General features: G+C 47.7%; 1 protein-coding gene across 3 annotated transcripts; it reads left to right on the top strand.

The window, feature by feature from the left end:
* The first annotated feature begins 602 nt into the window (after nucleotides 1-602).
* On the top strand, nucleotides 603-19,407 carry KATNB1 (katanin regulatory subunit B1). Of its 3 annotated transcripts, none has more exons than XM_074882186.1 (20): nucleotides 603-724; nucleotides 970-1,155; nucleotides 3,748-3,878; nucleotides 6,001-6,118; nucleotides 7,899-7,999; nucleotides 8,537-8,578; nucleotides 9,260-9,343; nucleotides 10,310-10,425; nucleotides 10,953-11,024; nucleotides 11,874-12,024; nucleotides 12,453-12,640; nucleotides 12,767-12,897; nucleotides 13,714-13,764; nucleotides 13,939-14,015; nucleotides 14,669-14,788; nucleotides 15,762-15,911; nucleotides 16,246-16,322; nucleotides 16,736-16,810; nucleotides 17,556-17,672; nucleotides 18,279-19,407. In XM_074882186.1, the coding sequence occupies exons 2-20, from the start codon at nucleotides 1,116-1,118 to the stop codon at nucleotides 18,409-18,411; spliced, it is 1,974 nt and encodes a 657-aa protein (XP_074738287.1). In that variant the 5' UTR covers nucleotides 603-724; nucleotides 970-1,115; the 3' UTR covers nucleotides 18,412-19,407. The 3 variants fall into 3 exon arrangements, 2 of the variants coding, with proteins under 2 accessions (XP_074738287.1, XP_074738286.1); XM_074882185.1 differs by having other exon boundaries at nucleotides 604-825; XR_012630629.1 differs by lacking the exons at nucleotides 17,556-17,672; nucleotides 18,279-19,407 and having other exon boundaries at nucleotides 604-825; nucleotides 15,762-15,967; nucleotides 16,736-16,794.
* The last annotated feature ends 118 nt before the right edge of the window (nucleotides 19,408-19,525 follow it).

The raw sequence follows: 19,525 nt of genomic DNA, 5'->3' as shown, positions 1-19,525 counted from the left end.
AACAGCCGCGGAAAGGGGTGGACCCCGGGAGCCCCGCTCCCACCAAGGCTGTGCCCGTGACAACCGGCGAAGGGAATCGCCTCCGGGGGACACACCGGCCGCAGCCCAGGGGCACAACCGCCTCGGCTGCCGGCGGGCCCTGAGGCAGAGGGACCGGCGAAGGGCCTCCAGGTCGTGCCCACAGAAGCTCCCGGGTAAGGGGCCGCCGCAGTCTCCCCGCGAGCCGAGCAGCGGCAGCGCCCAGCCCCGCTTACCCGACACCGCCCCTCAGGGCGGCCCAACTCCGCCCCACCGCGCCGCAAAATGGCGGCCCCGCAGCTCCAGCGCGCCGCCCTCCTCATTGGCCGTGCTTTGAAAGGCTCCGCCAAGAAGCTGCGTTGTGAATGGCCGGCCGCTCTGCGGTCGCTATGGCAACATCCCCTCCCTCAGTTCCTATTGGCCGAGCGGCGTGCGGAAACCGGGGCAACGGCCCGGCCCGGCGCGGCGCGGCGCGGCTCGGCGGCGCCCGGGATTGGCTGGCGGCGGCCGGGCGGAGGCGGGGCGCGGCCCAGGTTTGTTGTGAGGGGCCGGTTGTCAGGCGGCGGTGGGGCCGCCGCGGGGAGCGGGAGGGGGGGGTCCGGTGCCATCGGGGCCGCTGCCGGTAGGGCCGGGCCGAGCGCCACCGCCAACGTTCAAGCGCCCCCCGCGGCAGCTCCGCGCGCCACCTGCTGCTCCTCGTCGCCCGGTGAGGCTGCGGCGGCCCGGGGAGCGCTTCCCGCCCGCCCCCGCCCAGCCCCGCCCGCGGGGCTCCCCGTGGGGCCGTCGCTACCGTGATGGTCGTCAGCGGTGAGGCCTCGCCCCGCGCGGCTGCCGGGCGGCGGGCTGGGCCCCTGTCCCCCCGCCGCCGCCTCGGCGCGGCCTTCCCGCCCCTCGGCTCAGCGTGGCGGGGACGTCGCCGTAACCCCGGCCGGTGTTTGTTTTTGCCTCCAGGGCGGCCGGGGGAGCTCGGGTGGATGGCCCGGCGGCGGTAGAACGCGCCGGCGGAGAGGCGGCCCAGGCGGGGCCGGGCGGCGGAGCCTCGCCGGCAGCAGGAAGGCGCTTGGGCCCGGCCCGTCGGAGCGGCGGCGCGCTGAGACATGGCCGTGGCCGTCACCACTAAGACGGCGTGGAAGCTGCGTGAGTGTGGCCGAGCTGCTCTCCCGAGGGAGGGCAGAGGAGCTTTCCCGGCTGGACGTGTGGGGGGGAAGAGGCGGTTTGTGATAGGAACCAGCTAATCCCTGCCTGGGGTGCGGGTGCCCCAGCCCTCTTTCCAAGTTGCTGACTGTAATTTTTAACTCCTAGAAATCCTTTTTGAAAACGTAGTAGCGTAGGGCCTTGACATTGCTATTTCCAAAGGGTCATGGCCTGTGTTTTTTCTGGTTAGCTGCTGTAATGCTATCCTAAATTTCTAGCTAACCCCACACGACTCCACTCTAGTAAAGAACTGCCGAGGGAGCGATGGAAACCCCCTTCGGAGCGCAGGCTGCAGCAGGGAGCTCCCTCGCTGTCCTGTTCGCCTCTTTGGGGCTGCCCTTCATTGCTGCTCACTTGTTGCAGGAGGGATGAGGTGATCTTTGCAGGGCCTGTATGTCTCATTCTCTTGAAACTGCTTTGCAAGAGACAGTAAGAATCTACTGCTTTTACACCCATTATTTTTCCTCAGAAGGAGCAGTAAGCAGATGCTGACTATCCATTTCTAGCTGCTTTGCTGGTCACTGATGAGTAATTCCATAGGGGCTGTTGAGGAATGTCTGGAAGCAATGGGAAGTGATTGGTTGTTCAGAAGTGCGAGCTTTAGGCTAGTGACTTGGGGGTCTACAAATTGGCTAGCAGAAATATGGTATCCTTGACTGGTAACATGTTAAGGGAACTGAGATAGTTGATTTAGCAACTTCATATCTTTTTTGAGCAGAAAGCTTGTTTGCTATGTTATCTTCCCATCCCTGAAACTCCAGTTATAGGAAAAGCTGAAAGTCAATCAATCTCCATTCCCTTTAAGTGGCCAGAAGTTCTTGATCTTCATTTTTCTAGGCTATACCCTATCTTAGCATCCTCTTTAGAGCAAGAAGCATTCTGAATGTTTGAAAAGTTTCGGTGATGCTAATTAGAAGCTTAGTATTACTGAGCTGGTGGGCAATATCTGGTGAAGAATACTTAATTAAAAAAAAGTTTGTGGGTTTGAGGAAATTGGCACTTCACTGGGGGAGCGAAGGAAGGGATCCGGCCAAGGCTGGCGTCAGGTTTTAACCTGGCCTTTATGAACAGAGGGTTGAATGCTTCAGCAATGACTTTTAAACTTACAATATATTATTAAGAATGAAATCAAGAGGAGGGAAGCAGTGGAGCTGCTGATGCACTCATTTCAGCAGCAATGCTCAGCATCTATCCTTTCAATTTTAACTAGTGAGTTGGCCTATTAGTACTAATTGTACTGTTTGTTACCTTCATGTCTGCGTATGCATCCATACTCTACTTTAGCGTTGCCATATGGAAGATTGGTCTTTCAACACAATGCAAACATGTTTTCATATTTGCCCTTCTCATGTAATTTGAAAGGTGTTTCTCCAGCTAAAGTGAAAGTTGCGCAGTTTTGCTTTCAGAAAAGTGCTCTGAGAGCTTGAGATCAAAGTACCTGTAATTATTATTGCGGCCATGTAATATCCTTTTGGATTAGTGTTGCATGTAAAATAATCAAATTGCTCCTCCCACCAAAACAATCCGAATGAAAGCTGAATTGATTGCTACCTAGCCTTTTTACAAACAAGTTTCATAACTATTAGGCATGCAAATCCTGTGAACTTTCAACAAAGAAAACTGTAAGAGGAAGAAATTCGTAAATACGTCTGCCAAAAGGCTCTGCCAGAAATCTGAGTAGATTTAAAAATCCACTTTGAAAAGTAGATGTCTAAGCAAAGATGCTCGTTTGGCTTCTTTTTTGCCCCAAACTTGTTTCTTTATGATGAGGCTTCCTTGGAGTTCTGTCATTGCAAACTCCTCTTGGTGTCAGCCCTCAGTTTTTTAACAGTCTTTTAATATCAATCACATTTGCTCTTTTGTGCCCTTTCAGATGTATATTCATCCTTCCTTTGTCACAGTTTCACACTTTGCATTGCTAAATTTCACCTGTGTTACATAGTGGGAACACAGCAGAGCCTCTGCCAAAGCTCAGAGAAGGGAGCTCCACCTATCCCTGCTGCTGAGTCTGACTTTTTTTTTTCTGTGTAAGGTAGCAAACTGTACTGCTGCCAGTTCCTCTCAGGTAGGACAGAAAGCTGCTGCTTTCTAGAACAGGATTAGAGGGCCTTTTGTTAGGTGACTCCGGCTGCTGCGTATTATTGCAGCTTCTCGGACAGCTCAGCTTACTGAGACCCACCCGGGTACTGAAGGTAAAGCAGCTTCTGTGAGCAGGTTGCCACAGTTTAGCAAATCTTTAAAAGCTGCTGAGCTGCTGCTAGAGAGAGAAGATGCTTTTTTTAAGCTACATGAGCACTAGAGTTGTGAAGTTTGGTCAACATATGTCTTAAGTACAGCAGGCAGAGCCAAAAAGGACTGTTTCAAGCAAGATAATAGTGTGACTTCTTATCTGAACAGTGAGCTGTTGCAGCTTGTCCAGTGGCAACTAGAAAGTTTTTCTGGAGGAAGAATTTTTTTTTTTTTAGTCCTTTGGGAGGGATAGCATGGAAAATTGTTATACTAGTCTGTAATAACTGTTTGATTTGTTTTGTGCAGAAGAGATCACGGCTCACAGCAGCAATGTGTCCTCACTAGTCCTGGGAAGAAGTTCGGGCCGGCTGCTGGCAACTGGAGGAGATGACTGTCGGGTCAACGTATGGTCAGTTAACAAGCCCAACTGCATCATGGTAAGCACAGGCCTGTTTTCAACTTTTGGGGGGTGGGAATGTTAATTCTGAAGTATGGAGGATGGGGAACAAGGGGAAAGATTGTTGGCTTGTAGCCTGTGGGACTTGTGAATAGAGTTTACCAACACAAAACTGTGTGAGTGGATTCTAGCGAAAGATAAGGACCAAATTCGGTAACTGGTGAGACCGCTGCTCCAGAGAGAATCTGGGAGGGCTGGCTGCTTCAGCTGGGTCAGTGCTTGCTCAGATGATGAATATTGTGCCTTCTGGTAGCAGCCTACAGATAATTAAATGCAGAGTTTTGTACAAGATCAGCTAGTTCTATAGTGCAAGCTACAGGGGCCAGTTTTATACCCCGGAGTTTGCCCTCCTAGCAGGAAACGTCCCCAGCAGGATGTGTTCCTACCTGTCCCACAGTCATTTAACTCTCAACACAAAGTTTGTTGGAATAATTTGCTAACTTGGCTGTAGGCTGGGGAAGACTAATGCTGGGCACAGCGTATTAGAAAGAGTAGGGTTACCCCAGTAGTGATCGCTAAAGTGCACCATAAATATATTTAACAGATGTCTGTCCTGCATAGCTTTTGGTTTGGGTGGGTGTTGTGGAAAATCATCTTTAGCAAGTGTCCCTTGTCACTTGTTTAATTAACAACACGATAATGTTGTGTTATGGAAGGCGTTTCTCTAGCCAGTATGAACCTTGTGGGGAAGAAATCAAGAAAGTAGGGTCAAAAAGGTGAAAAGTGCCAGCTTTGTTTTTCTATTCATTCACTGAGGTCAAGTATAAAGAGGGTGAAATGGGTGCAGAAGGGGCCGCTCACCTCTGGCAGTGCTGTGCTTCTTGCATAGCGTTGTTAAGCTGTGTCTTTCCAGGCCCTTGGCAGTGGCATGACAGCAGTTTGAAACTAGAGTATTGCCTTCCACGAGAAGGAAGGTTGAAGGACTAATTATCTCCATACCCCTTCTGTGGGAGCAGAGAGCTGTGCCTCTCCTGTGCTGCATGAGAACTACAGACGTTGGAAGCTGGTGTATTCTGAGAGGCAGGGACTGACTGAAGCTGCTGAGGACTTGTGCCATTCTTGTATATCAAAAGAATCTTGATTTTTGGGGTTGTGCTGTATGTTTTGTCCTCTGAAATTTCATCTTTAGTATTTGGATTGTTAGGATTCTAGGTGTTTACATGTTGGGGAAGAGGGAGAAGAGGAGCTTTTCAAGTAGCATTGTGACTTGGTTCAAGCGTGAGCTCTGTTTCTCACTAAGCAGTGACAGTTGCAGCTGTAGAGTATGTGGAGGATTTCAGCTGCATGTGAAATCCTAAGAGAGCCCCATCAGAACAGGCAGCTTTCAACTGGCATTCCCAGCCTCTCTACGTGTGTGGGAGGCACAGAGCTAGCTTAGCTGTTTAAAGACACCTGTCTGAGGATGGAGTAAAGCATAGAATATTGCTTAATTGGCAAGCAAAAAGTCTGCAATAGTGGTATTTGTTTTCCAGAGCTAGTTTTAAATATTCTTGTGTTTTAATTAAATACTGGCCTTTTCAAAATACTTACGTAATTTGTAAGCTCAAGGATGAAAGGAACTGAATTACCTTATGCCTCAAGTTAGTACTTCAGTAATAGCACCATGTTATCACTGTGACACCCATTGTTGGCGGCAACATACGGCTCCTTGCTTATGTGAAGGTTTCGAAGTAGTCCTGGCTTTGCTCTTGCTTTGATTTTGTAACTGGTTCATGACACTTACATGACCCACTTAGAGCAAACACAGTGCCATTGTGCTTGCACAGCATAATTTTTATAATGCAAGTATGTGTCAACCTTGTCTGGGCATCCACACCTCGTGTTTAACTACCCATGACTCTGTTGATGCGTCCTTTAAAAATTAGTCAGTGTGCCCCAGAGAGTGGGATAAGGTGGAAGATACATGCACAGTGCTACATGCAGTGATGGTGCTCAGGGTGCCCTACCATACTGGTAGCTGATGAGGAAGAAGGACCAGTGGCACAACCAGGTGGTCCCAACTCATGGCTAAATAGCTCCCTTACCAGTGGAGTATGAGCAGTGCTGTTGTGGACAGGGCTGTGTCAGTAGCTGTTGATTGTGACTTGTGGTTTTCTTTGCAGAGCTTGACAGGTCATACAACGCCCATTGAGAGCCTACAGATCAATACAAATGAGGAGCTCATTGTTGCAGGGTCCCAGTCAGGGTCCATTCGAGTTTGGGACCTGGAAGCTGCCAAAAGTACGTTTCCATGAGTTTCCACTTCTGTTAATGCATGCTGTTTGGAATATCCTTATGCTTAATATCTATGCTGACCCAGAAGGTTCCTAACTGAAGAAGAAATATGAGCCTGGCATTGCTTGTGTCTTAATTTCCAGCCCTCTTAGAGGGCTTTTCTGTGCTTCCTACTGAGACTAGAACTGTGTGTGCACGCTTGAGCAGAAATTTATACATGTATTGTGGAGACTGATCTGAAGAACTAGTTTCTAGGGTTCTGGCCTGAGTGTGTTGAAATCTGTGTTCCAGATCAGTTTCCATGCATGTATGGAGTAACTAGGCTTATAGAATTTGTATTCAGAGCCTCAGCTTAAAATTTTCAACCTTAATAAAAGGATCCAAAAATCAGACTTGACATTTTTAGAAAATTAGGTTCTGCACAAGTGCAGGAATGCCCTGCTTGCTGACCTCTTGTTCTTAGGTTCTAAATTTTCTTTTTTCCTTCAAGTGATTTTTCTCCTCTGTTCTTGCATGACCATATAAATAGACAAAGACCTAATTTTTAATAGATCATAAAAGCTATGAACTCATCGAGCTCTGATCCATTAAAGGCCAACTGTTGAGTCACGCTTTATTTATTACATTTTTCTCAAATCCTAGAACAAGTTTGCAGAGGTATCATGAATCACTTGAGTGCGTTCCAGCAGGAATACCATAAAATGACTGAATATTTCTTACAGGTTGCTACTTGTTCATAGAAAGAATGTGTAATGAAAATAGACTTCCCCTGGCGGAGTGAAGACGGCAAACAGCAGATGGCATAAATAATAAAAAGCACTTTTGTCATTCAGACAGTTAGGATCAGTTCAGTTAAATAGTTTGGCTGTGCCAGTGGAGAGTAACTGATCCGGCTGAATTTATCAGGAGACTTATGAGCCAGTGTCTGTGCAAATGACCACTCCAGCTCTGGCTCAAGAGCTAATTTCTGCCAGGGGAATCATCAGACTGTCCCAGATGACAGATGATGGAGAGAGGTTGCCCTTGTTATTATCTGAGCAATTTTTCTTTCTCGAAGTTGAGTTCTGCATTTGTCTCTGCTTTCAGAGATATGGTGTACCAGTTCTACTGGTTCTTTCTGGTTTCCAGAATTACAAGGGCTGTTACTTGGTTGATGACTTGCTGAAACACTGTGGTCGTTTCTTCTCACGCTTCCCAAGCATCCTTTCCTGGGCTTTGGGATGCTTCTTGCAAGGGGCAGTTGAAGGAGTCCAGGATGGATGTTGGAACTTAAGATAGAAGTCTGGCTTGTGCCTGAATGGGGCTGTGGAGACCTGGGAGAAGATCTGTAATAGCTGCAAGATGAACAGTGCAGGCAATCAAATGTCCCTTTCACTCCTGGATAAAACTGTCCCCCCATTTTTCTCTCTTTGTAACAAGTGGAAATGTACACTGCCTGACAGCTGCCTCAAAGAGTGGCTTTTTAGTTTTATTTTCAGAATCGAGACTTTTGGAGTTTTATTCATAGTTTCCACACCTAAGGACAGGACTTCCATTAGGATCATTGAACATGGGTGCTCTATTGCTGTTTCTTTGCATTGCAAGGGTAAAGGCGGAAACATTTCTATAAACTAATGTATATAGGTGAATGAACAATATGGAGTATGTCTAATGTAGCATGTCATATGCATGTGCTTAATGGTGAGGACAGCATGGCTGAACTTCTGCCTGGGGTCTGGGGGAAATGAACTACTAAATATTTGCTCCCCCCTACTCATTCTCCCTGTTCTGCTTCTTCTTTTCCCAGTTCTTCGTACCTTACTCGGTCACAAAGCGAATATCTGCAGCCTTGATTTCCATCCTTTTGGAAGCTTTGTGGCATCTGGCTCTTTGGACACAAACATTAAGGTAAAATCCAGCTTCCCCTAGAGATTGCCCTCTTTACTTGCAGTATCTTTGTTTTGAAGAGTGCCAGAACGTGTTTAGTGCCAAGCTGTTGGCAGATGCTGTACATCATCATTTCTGCGTGTGTGGGCAGGTGTATTTGTGAGTGCTTGTGAAATTCGTGTGTGTATGTTCACAGTGGTAGCTCATGAGTGTGACTCCTCTGTTGTGGAATGTGGCGCCGAGTAAGGTGCCAGCTGAGACCTGGTGTCAGCAAGCGCAGGTGTCTTGATTGCTGTGGATTGCATCTGCTTCATCAGCCTGGTATTTGACTATAGGAACTGAGCTTCTCTAGTAAGAAATACGTTACAGAAGTGATTCTCACTTGGGGAACTGGGTTAGGAAATACCCCTGAAGCAAACAGGTTCAACAGCCCCTTCAGTGTTATCATTCTGCAGTGTCTATCAGCTTGGTGACAGGGAGAGCTCTTGTTCTGATGGGACTCTTGGGCTCCCCACATACTGCTCTAAGCATATTTTTTGTTGCTTTTCTTTCCTGTAGCTCTGGGATGTAAGAAGAAAAGGCTGTGTCTTCAGGTACAAGGTAAAATGCTTCATTAGTTTTCAGACAAAGAGGGGAGAAGGATTTCTGTCGCAGACTTGTAATCAAACCTTAAAGTGATTATGTACAATTAACTTCCTAGTTTTCCAGTGTAAAAATAAGACCTGCACGATTTCTGAAGTGGCCTGGCAAACCTCTGCAGGCCTCTGGGAACTCTATGGGAATATGAAATGGATATCATAGGAGTTAATGTACTATAGTCTGGTTGGCTTCAGTGAGGGATGGAGAGCATCCATGAGTGTTTCTTTATGCTGTGACTGATATTACCATGCAAGTCCCCACTACACCAAGATGGTTCTATTCCTGGGGCCTTTTTCTACCCGAAGAACTTGCTGTAGATTAATTTCATTTAGAAACCAAGTTAATGGCACAGCACTTCTATCTGACCACCCATAAATCTGTGTAATTTAAAATTGATTCTTATAAATGAAGCCAGATCTGTATTTACCTGATGCCAGAAATGTTTAGACAAGAGAGATGACACCTATTCAATGTGGGTTGGTGTAGCTCTTGAGTGTAGTGTTTAGTGTTCTGCAAGCTGGACTCTGTGAAACTTGATTTTATTTTATTATATTGTATAGGATTGAAAGACAAAAGCCAGAATTCCCTCTAACGGAAGGGGAAAACAAAAAAAGAAAATACTATTTGTTTTTCTCATTTCAGGGTCACACAGAAGCAGTTCGATGTCTCCGCTTTAGTCCTGATGGGAAATGGTTAGCCTCTGCTGCTGATGATCACACTGTAAAGGTAATTTATTGTGACACTCTTCTTATGTGCTCGTGGCACAGGAATGCTGGGATCATCTTTTTACCAGGCATTACCAGTGCTTGCTCATAAACACCTTTAGTTCATCAGGCATCTGGCTTTGCAGGGTACAGTCTGTTTGAGGATTGCGTCCAGTGGCCCACAACATCTAGAAAAGAGCTGCATGTGTTGAAATGTACTTATCCAACAGACATGTTGGCACTATGCACATGCAGCTTCAAGTTTTGATGGCAGTAGAGTTGTGATACCTGACCTTTGGCCTTGGTTGTTTCAGTCAGTGTTACAGAATTAGTTGTCCGCAGTATGTTGCTTCACCATACCAATTTCTGGCTCTGCTCAGTAGGAGTGTGTTTATCATACACATTGCACATGATTATCAGTCTGAAAGTTGCTGTCAGGACTGAGCAGAGCAAGAGAAGAAATTCAGAAAAGTATCGACGGAAGCAGAGACTTCAGTTGTTTCAGATGTGGTATGGTGGAACGTGGGCAAAGGACTGATTTTTGTTTTCAGCTTCACATGAAACAAACTGATCGGTCATTTCACACTGGATTTGTCAGTGGTGACTAGACCACAGGAAAAATGAATTGCTAAGGGATTCAGAGCTTTTGGATTTTTGTTTATTCGCTTTTGAGATATAACGTGTGGGGACAGGTGGAACTGCTGTATTTCATCTGAGTCTCTAAATATAAACCAGAAACTTCCAGGAGACAAATTAAATGGAAAATTTAAAAGAGAATGCCAAAAAAAGAAGGAAAAAAAAAAAAGGCATTAAAAAAATTACTAGGACAGTGCTTCTTCCCTGATCATTGCTTCTTTTGACAAATTTGAGTCTGTTCTTGGAGGGAGAGGAGTGTTAGAAGGCTGCCAGTACAAGGAAATCCGAGATCTATTGAAATTTTCTAACATTAAATCTTTTCAAGAGTCTCTCTGTTCTTTCCTTCTTCCAGCTGTGGGATCTGGCTGCTGGGAAGATAGTGTTTGAGTTTACAGGACATACTGGCCCAGTAAACGTTGTTGAATTCCATCCCAATGAATACCTTTTGGCTTCTGGCAGCTCTGACAGGTACATAAGGGGAGGGAGGAAGAAGGGAATTGTGTATGTCTGTTCCCCTTCCCGATACCCTTCATTTTAGAAACGTGGGAAATAGGAATGTCCCACGACTCAAACCTGCCATTGCAAGAGCCTGATATCTAGCCAGCAGGGTGTCACATCTGTGATGCACAGACCATGGAGATCTGGCCTTCTCATCCAAAATTGATGGCACCTTCTACCACGCTAGAAAACAACGCGATAGCCTCAAGCATTTTGCTAATCCAGCTGACATCCTATCTGAACAGCAAGCAGCCCTGCTCAGCCAGCAGGGTGTCCTCTGAGCTCTGGGCTGGCTCTAAATACCTGTCTGTATCTAGAGCCTCTGAGCATCTGTGGTTGGATTCACAGATCTTAGCTAGACTAGCCTTCTGTGTAAGTTCATCGTATGTGCGCAACAGCAGAAGTCATTCTAGTTATTAACATATTATTTCCATACTGGATCCTACAGCAGATTTCTAGAGGGATAAGCAATGATTTTTGCTCTGTTGTTTGTACAGGACTGTTCGGTTCTGGGACTTGGAGAAGTTTCAAGTGGTGAGCTGCATTGAAGAGGAGGCTACTCCCGTCAGGTATGTTAAATTCCTACTACAGTATACTAGGCAGAGACTAAAGTGGGGGTGAAGGGAGGATTTCCTGAAAGAGACTTCACTGGGGAGAAGTTAGGGCTGCTGGAGATGCTGCACAGGTGTCATGGTTTAACCCCAACAGGCAACTAAGTCCCACACAGCTGCTTCCTCACTCCCCCTGGTGGGATGGGGGTTAGAATTGGGAGTGTAAAAATGAGAAAATGCATGGGTTGAGGTAAAGACAAATTAATAGGTAAAGCAAAAGTGGCGTGTGCAAGCAAAGCAAGGAATTCATTCAGCACTTCCCATCAGCAGGCAGGGGTACAGCCATCTCCAGGAAAGCAGGGCTTCGTCACACATAACAGTTACTTGGGAAGACAAATGCCATCTCTCCGAATGTCCCCCTCTTTCTCCTTCTTCCCACAGCTTTATATGCTGAGCATGATGCCATATGGTCTGGGATATCCCTTCGGATATCCCAGCTGGGGCAACTGTCCCAGCTGCATCCCCTCCCAAATTCTTGTGCACCCCCAGCCCACTTGCTGGTTGGGAGGTGTGAGAAGCAGCAAAGGCCTTGACTCTGCATAAGCACTGCTCAGCAATAATGAAAACATCCCTGTGTTATCAACACTGTGTTCAGCACAAATCCAAAACAGCCCCATACCAACTACTATGAAGAAAATTAACTCTATCTCAGCCAAAACCAGCACTGGTGGACACCAGATCGATAGGTTCATTGTTAGAAACAGGACTGGAGGTGTTCAGTGAAGTCAGGGATACGGCCCTGGGGTCCTTGTGGGGCTGAGCAAGGTTGGAAAGCTGTGCCTAATTCTCCACCTGCCTTCCTCCCAGGTGTGTGCTCTTCAACCCAGATGGCTGCTGCTTGTACAGTGGCTTCCAGGATTCGCTGCGTGTGTACGGCTGGGAGCCAGAGCGCTGTTTTGATGTGGTCTTGGTGAACTGGGGAAAAGTAGCTGACTTATCTATCTGTACCAACCAGCTGGTAAGCCACTGCTCCTGAGGAGTGGGGGAGGTGGCTGTGAAACATGAGATAAAATCCTCTTGCCTTCTTGCAGGCCTGCTGACCTTTAAGCTTCTGTCAGACTCTAAGTGGCCAGGGCTTGCAGTGTGCCCATCACAAAGATCGTGTGCTTTTGCTTTCAGCCACCTCGTGTTCCACTTTGTCTCTCTCTGGCTTCTGGAGGAAAGAACTGAGGCTTGGGTTTGACCAGGACTTAGAAACTACGCTTGGCAAAAGTTTTATTGTAGCCTTTCATAAAACATTGGCAGCTTCAAATTAAAAAAGCCAAAGCACTGAACTGAGAAATTCTCAAGCACAGTTGCTCAGGGTCACTCCATCATGCCTGTTCTCAAAAAGGCTGGTGTGCACCCTGCTCCCTGGTGAATTACCTTGATCTTTTGCCTCTGCAGATAGGAGTTTCCTTTGCGCAAAGCACAGTCTCTTCCTTCGTTGTGGATCTCAGCAGAGTCACAAAGTCAGATTCTATTCCTCATGGGCTGATCAGGGACGATGAGCCTCTTGTGCCACCTACCCCCACGGGGTCCTCCCTTCGCCGCATCTATGACAGGCCCTCAACTAGCTGCAGCAAGCCACAAAGGTAAGGGAATCTGCTGGCTTGTTGAATTTCAAGATTTTAAGGAAATGTACAAGGAGCTTAGTGCTCTTGCTCTCTCTGACGGAGTCCATATGACTTGCTCTGACAGCCTCCCTTTTTCCACCACAGAGTGAAGCACAACTCGGAGAGTGAGAGGCGCAGTCCCAGCAGTGAAGATGACCGGGATGAGAAGGAATCAAAGGCTGAGATCCAGAACCCGGAGGATTACAAAGAGATCTTCCAGCCCAAAAACGCTATCTGTCAGTACCAGGGTTTATTGTGCTTTTGAGTGGTGTTTGGATTAGAGCTGTAGGCACTAAACTTGTTCTGTAGAAGTGAGCTTTGGCTTGCTATAATAGAGGCTTCGCCTGTGACTGGAAGTTTAGAAAACTTTTCTTTAATATTCTGTGCTTGGACACTGAACTGTGGATCATGTTGGTGAACTGCTGGAAGGTGGCACCTTTACTAGGGTGCAGCGATGTCTGATCAAAGCCTGGCTCTGAATTCAGAGCTCCATTGTAAGCACGCTGCCTTCCTGTCCTGATTAGGAAAGACTACTGTGTACGGGATCTTTATTAGCTTAGAATTTTGATATGTGTAAAACCAGCAGCCTTCATTAAAGAAGGAAAGGCAAAATGTTTTGTTAAAGCAGAGATTGTTGTTTAGGAGGCACAGTGTAATACCTGTACGTCATTTTTATGTAAATGAGAAAAATGAGATATTCTTTTCTAGGGAATTAATCGTCGTTATTTTGATTTACTTACGTAAATCAATTTAGGGGGAGGTGAATTTTTACTAATACAACTTGTTGTGACAGCGCCTTTTCTTGTGCTTCGCACCTCTACAGCAGCTACATGGGTCAGTGCTGTCCCTCCCATCCAGGAGGGCTGAAAGCCTTTGGCTAAACTCAGCAGTAGTGTCAAGGTCTGCAGGAGATAACTCTGCTTGCCCTATCACTGATTACCCTGATCTGTGGAGTTGTTAGAGATGTCCCAGCTCCAAGGTTGATTTACTGCTAAGCTGTAGCCTTGGATGCTCCTTCGTTTGTTTATTTATTTTTTACTCTCTTTCTGTAGGTCGAACTCCTCCTCGAAACAATGAGCCCTTTCCAGCCCCTCCTGAGGATGGTGAGTATGAAAATGACCCCTTGGTGGGAATGGGGTTAATGGCCCTCGAAAGAGGAAGAGCTGCATGTCTGCAGAAACAACTACTTGTAGTCTAGCTATACAGAAGTTTTGCTCTCAACTTACCTTGAAAGGAACAATCAGTTTCTGCTTTCCCACTTCTTTCCATCTTGGTAGAGCCTGTAACTGCAAAGGAAGCGGTGAAGCCCAGCCAAGCTGCAGATGTCCAGACTGCGTTGCCAAAGCAAGAACCGGTACGTACTGCGTGATCTGTTAATAGCTGTTCACACTCCCACTGTGAAAGATATGTGAGTGTTGGAGACTTTACGATTTCTAGTCAAGCTGATTCCTATATTGAAGAGCGGTAAAAGTGCAGTTCCAGTCTTTGTGCTGCCATGTGTCTTGCCTGAGAATCAAAGGCCAAGCCTCCAACAGGCTCTATTGCTTTTCTTCACTTCTCACACTTGCAGTGGTGTTTCTCCTTGCAGCTCAAAATTGGGGCACTCTGAAGAGAAACAGCGCCAGATTTCTGCAAGTGCTTGAACTGAGGCTGTTTTTTCACCAAAATCACACGCAGCCGTTGGGCCAGGGTACATTACACTGGCTTCTTCAGAGTTCTCTCTTAGCCTTCAGGCTGGCCACAGCCCATTGCCCTAATTTTAGATGCTGATAACAATGACAGCACTTGGCACTTCTGCTGGGGCATGTCCATGTTCTCTGCAAACCTTAATTACGTCTTGGCGTTTACCTCAGAGATACTTTATTGCCTCTTAAACTACGCTAGCAAATTGGAGACTGCTTCTGCATTAGGAACCTGCTGTGAGAGGAAAGCGGGTCAGGAAAAAAAGGACATCAGACTAGGGCCAGGCTGTCGCTGCTAGAGCTTTTATCCCAATTTCTCCTGCAGCCTGATCCGGTTCATAGGCTACCGATTGCCTCCTCAACTCCTTTGACCAGAACAGAGCCGTCGGTGATTCCTGCAGCCAGGAATGAGCCCATTGGTCTGAAGGCCTCTGACTTTCTACCAGTAGGTATCTGTGGATGAAAGTTTCCAGCCAGTGACTGTGTTGGGTGGTATCAGAGAGGGGGTTCTCTTGAGGTGCAGAAGAAGTGCCTTAGGTGCTTTCTGCAGCCTGCAGTACTGAGTGAGAACATGTTACCTTCTGCTCTCCCACTGCTCGCTTGGTACTTCCCCTGCCAGCTTACTCCTGCCTTCCAACTGCTTTGACTTGTGGTTCCTGTGGAATCAGCACCTCAGGACTGCTGGAGCCAGCCTCCGCTGCGCTTGGCAGCAGGCTGACGCAAACACAGCAGCGCTGACCCGTGCTCGTGAAGAATGTGTTATCAGAGCGGGGAGCAAGGGATGAGGCAGAGACGCTCAACAATTCCACATGCTAGACAGTGATTCATTTAGAAAATTGGTGTCTGCCATTACACGCATAATTATTTCACGGGAATCTTTGCCTCTTGCATCTCGGAGGCCTCTTGGCCTCTCTTGGGAGGGTTTTCCTAAGAAGGGAAAAGGACCAGATGATCCCAAACTCTAAATGTGAGCAAAGGGAGTGGTGCCAGCATGGCTTGGGCAAGAATCAAATTGAGAGTCTAATAAATTGTGTAAGATTTATGCTTTGTAATAAAATTTGCCAATTTCAGATGAATGTGTCACAGAAAAAAACAGGATTTGCATGAAAACATTTCTTCATCAAAACATAATGGTTTTGAAAACTTACTTTTAATTCACCTTTTTTAAATTTAGAGTTTTTCCAAAGCTTCAAACGTGTTTGTGATTGACCTAGTAGAAAAGGCAGAAGATAAATAATTGAAATCGGAAAAAATTGAGCATTTCCATTTCAAAATGTTTTAAAGCAATCTGCAAGGCAGTCAGTATTTAGTGGCACTCAGTACACCAAAATCAGCCCTCACCTAGGCCAGAGAAGGCTCCTACCCTTCTGTGCCATCCTGCTCTGTTATTGCTGCTCCATTGGTGTCTGTACTTCCAGGCTGTGAAAAACCAAAGCCAGACTGAGCTCGTGGATGAAGAAGCCATGTCCCAGATCAGGAAAGGCCACGAGACCATGTGTGTGGTGCTCACTAGCCGCCACAAGAATCTGGACACCGTGCGGGCTGTATGGAGCACCGGTGACATCAAGGCAAGGATGTGGAGATACCTGAGGCTCATGGGAGGAGCAGCTGAGCAGCTCTTTTGGTTTGTCTGGGGCCAATTCTGCCTCTTAACACAAAATGTGGAGTCTCACAGCTTTTGTCCCAGGGGTGCACCGCAGAGTGCCACTGTGTCCCACCTGTGGTTGATGGTCACACAGAAATGCGGAGAAAACTTTCTCATGTGAGACTTATCTTCTCTTCCCTAGCCAACTCCCCATTTCCTCTACGTTGTTTTTGAAAAGTGGTACTTGATATTAGTTGTATTAGTCTAGCCAGTTTGAGCTTTGCAATAGATGATTTCTTCTTTTCCCTCTCTCTCAGAACTCCGTGGACTCTGCAGTGGCGATCAATGATTTGTCTGTTGTTGTGGACCTCTTGAATATTGTCAACCAAAAAGCGTGAGTCCTGGGTGGGGGCAACCCCTGGGATACCGGAGAGCCATCTGCCTGGGCCTGGGCAGTGCTGCATTGTACCTGCCTTGTGTCCAGTGGCCACGGCAGCGTGAAATGGGTATTCTTGTAGTCAGATCTTCAAGTCTGCAGTGCCAGTAACTGCTGGAGGTCTGTGGGGCCTCTTCTGTAGGCAAATGATGTCTCTCAAGGAAAATCAAACTCTTTGGGCTTCATAAAGTGTTTCTGCTGCGAGTCAATAAAATGTCAGAACCTGCCACTTCCTATCACAAGGGGGAGTCACTGAACTTGCTCAGTAAACTTGAGTGCTGATGCCTCAGCATTTTTGCCAGAAAGCTTTATTTGTGTCGTCTCAGCCTTGCAGAGCCTCAGTCTCTGGTCTCAGAATGTGTCCTTTTCAGGTCTCTCTGGAAGCTGGATTTGTGTACTGTAGTCCTGCCGCAGATAGAAAAACTACTCCAAAGTAAATATGAAAGGTGAGGCCCCAAGAACGTGGTGTGCTTGGGGGACAATGTGTGAATATTCATAGGAGAACTCCACTGGGTATTTTGTAGCTGAAAGAAAATCCTGAAAAATCACAGCAGATACAGTATAATGCTAATACAACACCTTGAAAAGAGCAGTGGAGTTGCCAAGTGTGTGTGGGAAAGATATGGAAAGTATGTATGGACAAGAGGAGCAGGATGTTGAGATTTGGTGTAGGTGTGTTGGACTGAAGGCAGCTCTGGCAGCCAGGAGTGGTCAAGTCGATGTAAAACAGGTGGGCTTTGCGCGCTGGTGGGAATGAAGCCGTTGACTTGGGATAAAGGGAATGAAGTCCCACAACAGACTTGGGGTTCCTTGGAAGATTGCTTTGAACCTCATCGTTAGGTAGCAAAAAATATGCAGCCTCTTTCTTAAGATGGAGTTTCTGCCCTTCCTTCCTACTCAGGGAGAGGCTCCTGCCAAGTGCCCTCGGCAGGACATCTCTGCTCTTGAGCAGAAAGGTCCCACCTGGCAGGGTGTTTGCCAGGACCTTTCACAAGGGCTCTCTTTGTCAGTCCTGACTCGAACCAAGATGTGTTGGTACTTGGCTGTTGCTCTCCTTACCGGGTCACAGGTGGTGAAGGGGGGGTTCATTTGAGTAGATTAACCCCAGTGACTGGATGTGAGTGAGGGCTGTGTGCTGGGAGGAAAGGAATGAAATTCAAGTGTGACCTGATTCTCTGTTTGTTTTTTCAGTTATGTGCAGACTGGCTGCACCTCCCTGAAACTCATTCTTCAGAGATTCCTGCCATTGATCACAGACATCCTCACCGCACAACCTTCTGTTGGAGTGGACATCACCAGAGAGGAAAGGTGAGGCACTTACTCACCTCCACTTGCTCCCTTTTTGAACCAGCTTTTCTCTTGGGTGAGCTTTGCTCGTCACCATCGAGACTTTGATACTAGACTGGGCATGCCTTCCCTTTTGTCTGCAAACACCAAACCCTCCTGCTCTTAGAAAAAGACCAAGGACTGCTTTTTCCCTCTGTCAGTGTATTGAGTCACACCTAAACAAAGTCTTGAGTATGTCAGGAGTAAAACCACCCTGTGGCTTCACCTTGCAAGACACATGAGTTGTCAGCCTGGCGCTGGATTTCCAGTTCTTTCACAGAATAGCTCTGCTCTGAGCATTGGCCCTCCAAAACCAGCACCTCCTTCTGCCCTGGACTTTACTGCCGAAGGGGAAGAGAGGAGTGAAAGAGCCCTTATGTGGATGCCATTCTTGTGTGTCATCAGGACGTGGGCTGAATACGTGGTGTTTCTGCAGAGCCATGCTCACATTTCAGCCTCTTCTGGGCCGTTTGCAGGGCTTGTGTTTTCTCTCCCACTTGAGTTGCATCTTTGGCACTGTAGGAACAAACATATCTATGTCTTAAGCAGCTGGGGATTCCCGTTGTGTCTGCTCTCTGTTTTTTGCAGGCTCCATAAATGCAAGCTGTGCTACAAGCAGCTGAAAAACATCAGCAACATCGTCAAGAACAAGTCTGGGCTCAGTGGCCGCCATGGTAGTGCCTTCCGGGAACTTCATCTCCTCATGGGTGCCCTGGAGTGACAGCCGCCACCTCCTCACCTGCAAGCACAGGTGACCAGCTCCCCTCTGCTCCTGGTCTGGCTGGACTTCACCTCTCTCTGTGCGTCCGTCCTCCCCCCCCCAGCACGGTAGGAAATGCGCTCTCGTGGTCCGGCTGCCTGCCCAGCCCCGGTGCCTCGCAGGCTGGATGGAGCACCTGAGCGGAGAGACATCGGTCCCGTGTGAGGGGAGCTGGCTGCCGGGCGGCCCTGCGAAGCCCCTTGGGGGACGCAGCTTCATTTCAGCTCTTCATCTCAGCACCAAGCCCTCGGCTGCTCTGTCTCTGTGTGCTGGGCTTTCCCTGCCGGGAGGGCTCTGAGTTATGCCACCCCTCTGTCACCCACGTGTGCTGTCGGTTCTTGTCACTTGGCTCCGTGGGCTGGGGCCAGCTGCTCCACGAGAGCCTGCGGAGGGGTGGCGTGCCCTTGCCCTGCAGAAGGGACCTCAGCTGCCATGTGGGACGGGCCCTTTGGCTTGTGTCATCAGACAGGAGCCAGGACACCGTGCCACCGTGCCTGGTGCAGTCTCGAGGACCTGTATCGAGAGGAGGCTGTCTCTTGGCTTCGCAAAAATCCCTGCTGGCACCCTGGGCCGCAGAAGATTAATATCTTCAGACTGTTGCTGGGATCTGAGGTCTACCCGGATCTGTTAAAATATGTGACTTAAACAGGACTTGTATGTGTTTGCCTTTGGGGGTGAGGGTTTGGGAGGGTGGAGGAATGGAGGGACATGGGCTAATGTCTTTCTACATCCACTGGACCACTCTTAGAGGTTTTGTTGGTTTTTTTTTTTTAATCCCAATAAATGTCTGTCAGAACCTTTCTGTCCCTCTTTCTTCTTTCCTATGGGGAAAGAGGTTCCTGTTGGTGCTTCCCCTGCTCCTCCCAGCCTGTCTCCCATTTTATACACTGGAGCCTGTTCTCCAGAAAACTGTAACTTATCACGAATTTTATTAAAAGATTTGTAACTTTTCTTAAAGTTGTGTTAAATGCCTCAGTCTCTCGAAGTACTGTTCACCTTGGCCCAGCTCCTGCCTGGGAGCATCCAGGGAAAGCAGGGCTCTGTTCCCTGTGTGTCCCAGTGGGAAGCTGCCTGT

This window comes from Strix uralensis, chromosome 12, assembly GCF_047716275.1.
Source record: "Strix uralensis isolate ZFMK-TIS-50842 chromosome 12, bStrUra1, whole genome shotgun sequence".
In the NCBI taxonomy this organism is placed as follows: domain Eukaryota; kingdom Metazoa; phylum Chordata; class Aves; order Strigiformes; family Strigidae; genus Strix; species Strix uralensis.
This window is presented reverse-complemented; position numbering and strand designations above follow the sequence as displayed.

Bases quoted from the DNA above. Each gene is read 5' to 3' on its own strand.
- KATNB1 (XM_074882186.1), top strand. From the start codon at position 1,116: ATGGCCGTGGCCGTCACCACTAAGACGGCGTGGAAGCTGC. The intron at 10,426-10,952 runs GTACATAAGGGG...TTGTTTGTACAG, and splicing joins GCTTCTGGCAGCTCTGACAG to GACTGTTCGGTTCTGGGACT. The intron at 13,765-13,938 runs GTGAGTATGAAA...CCATCTTGGTAG, and splicing joins TCCAGCCCCTCCTGAGGATG to AGCCTGTAACTGCAAAGGAA.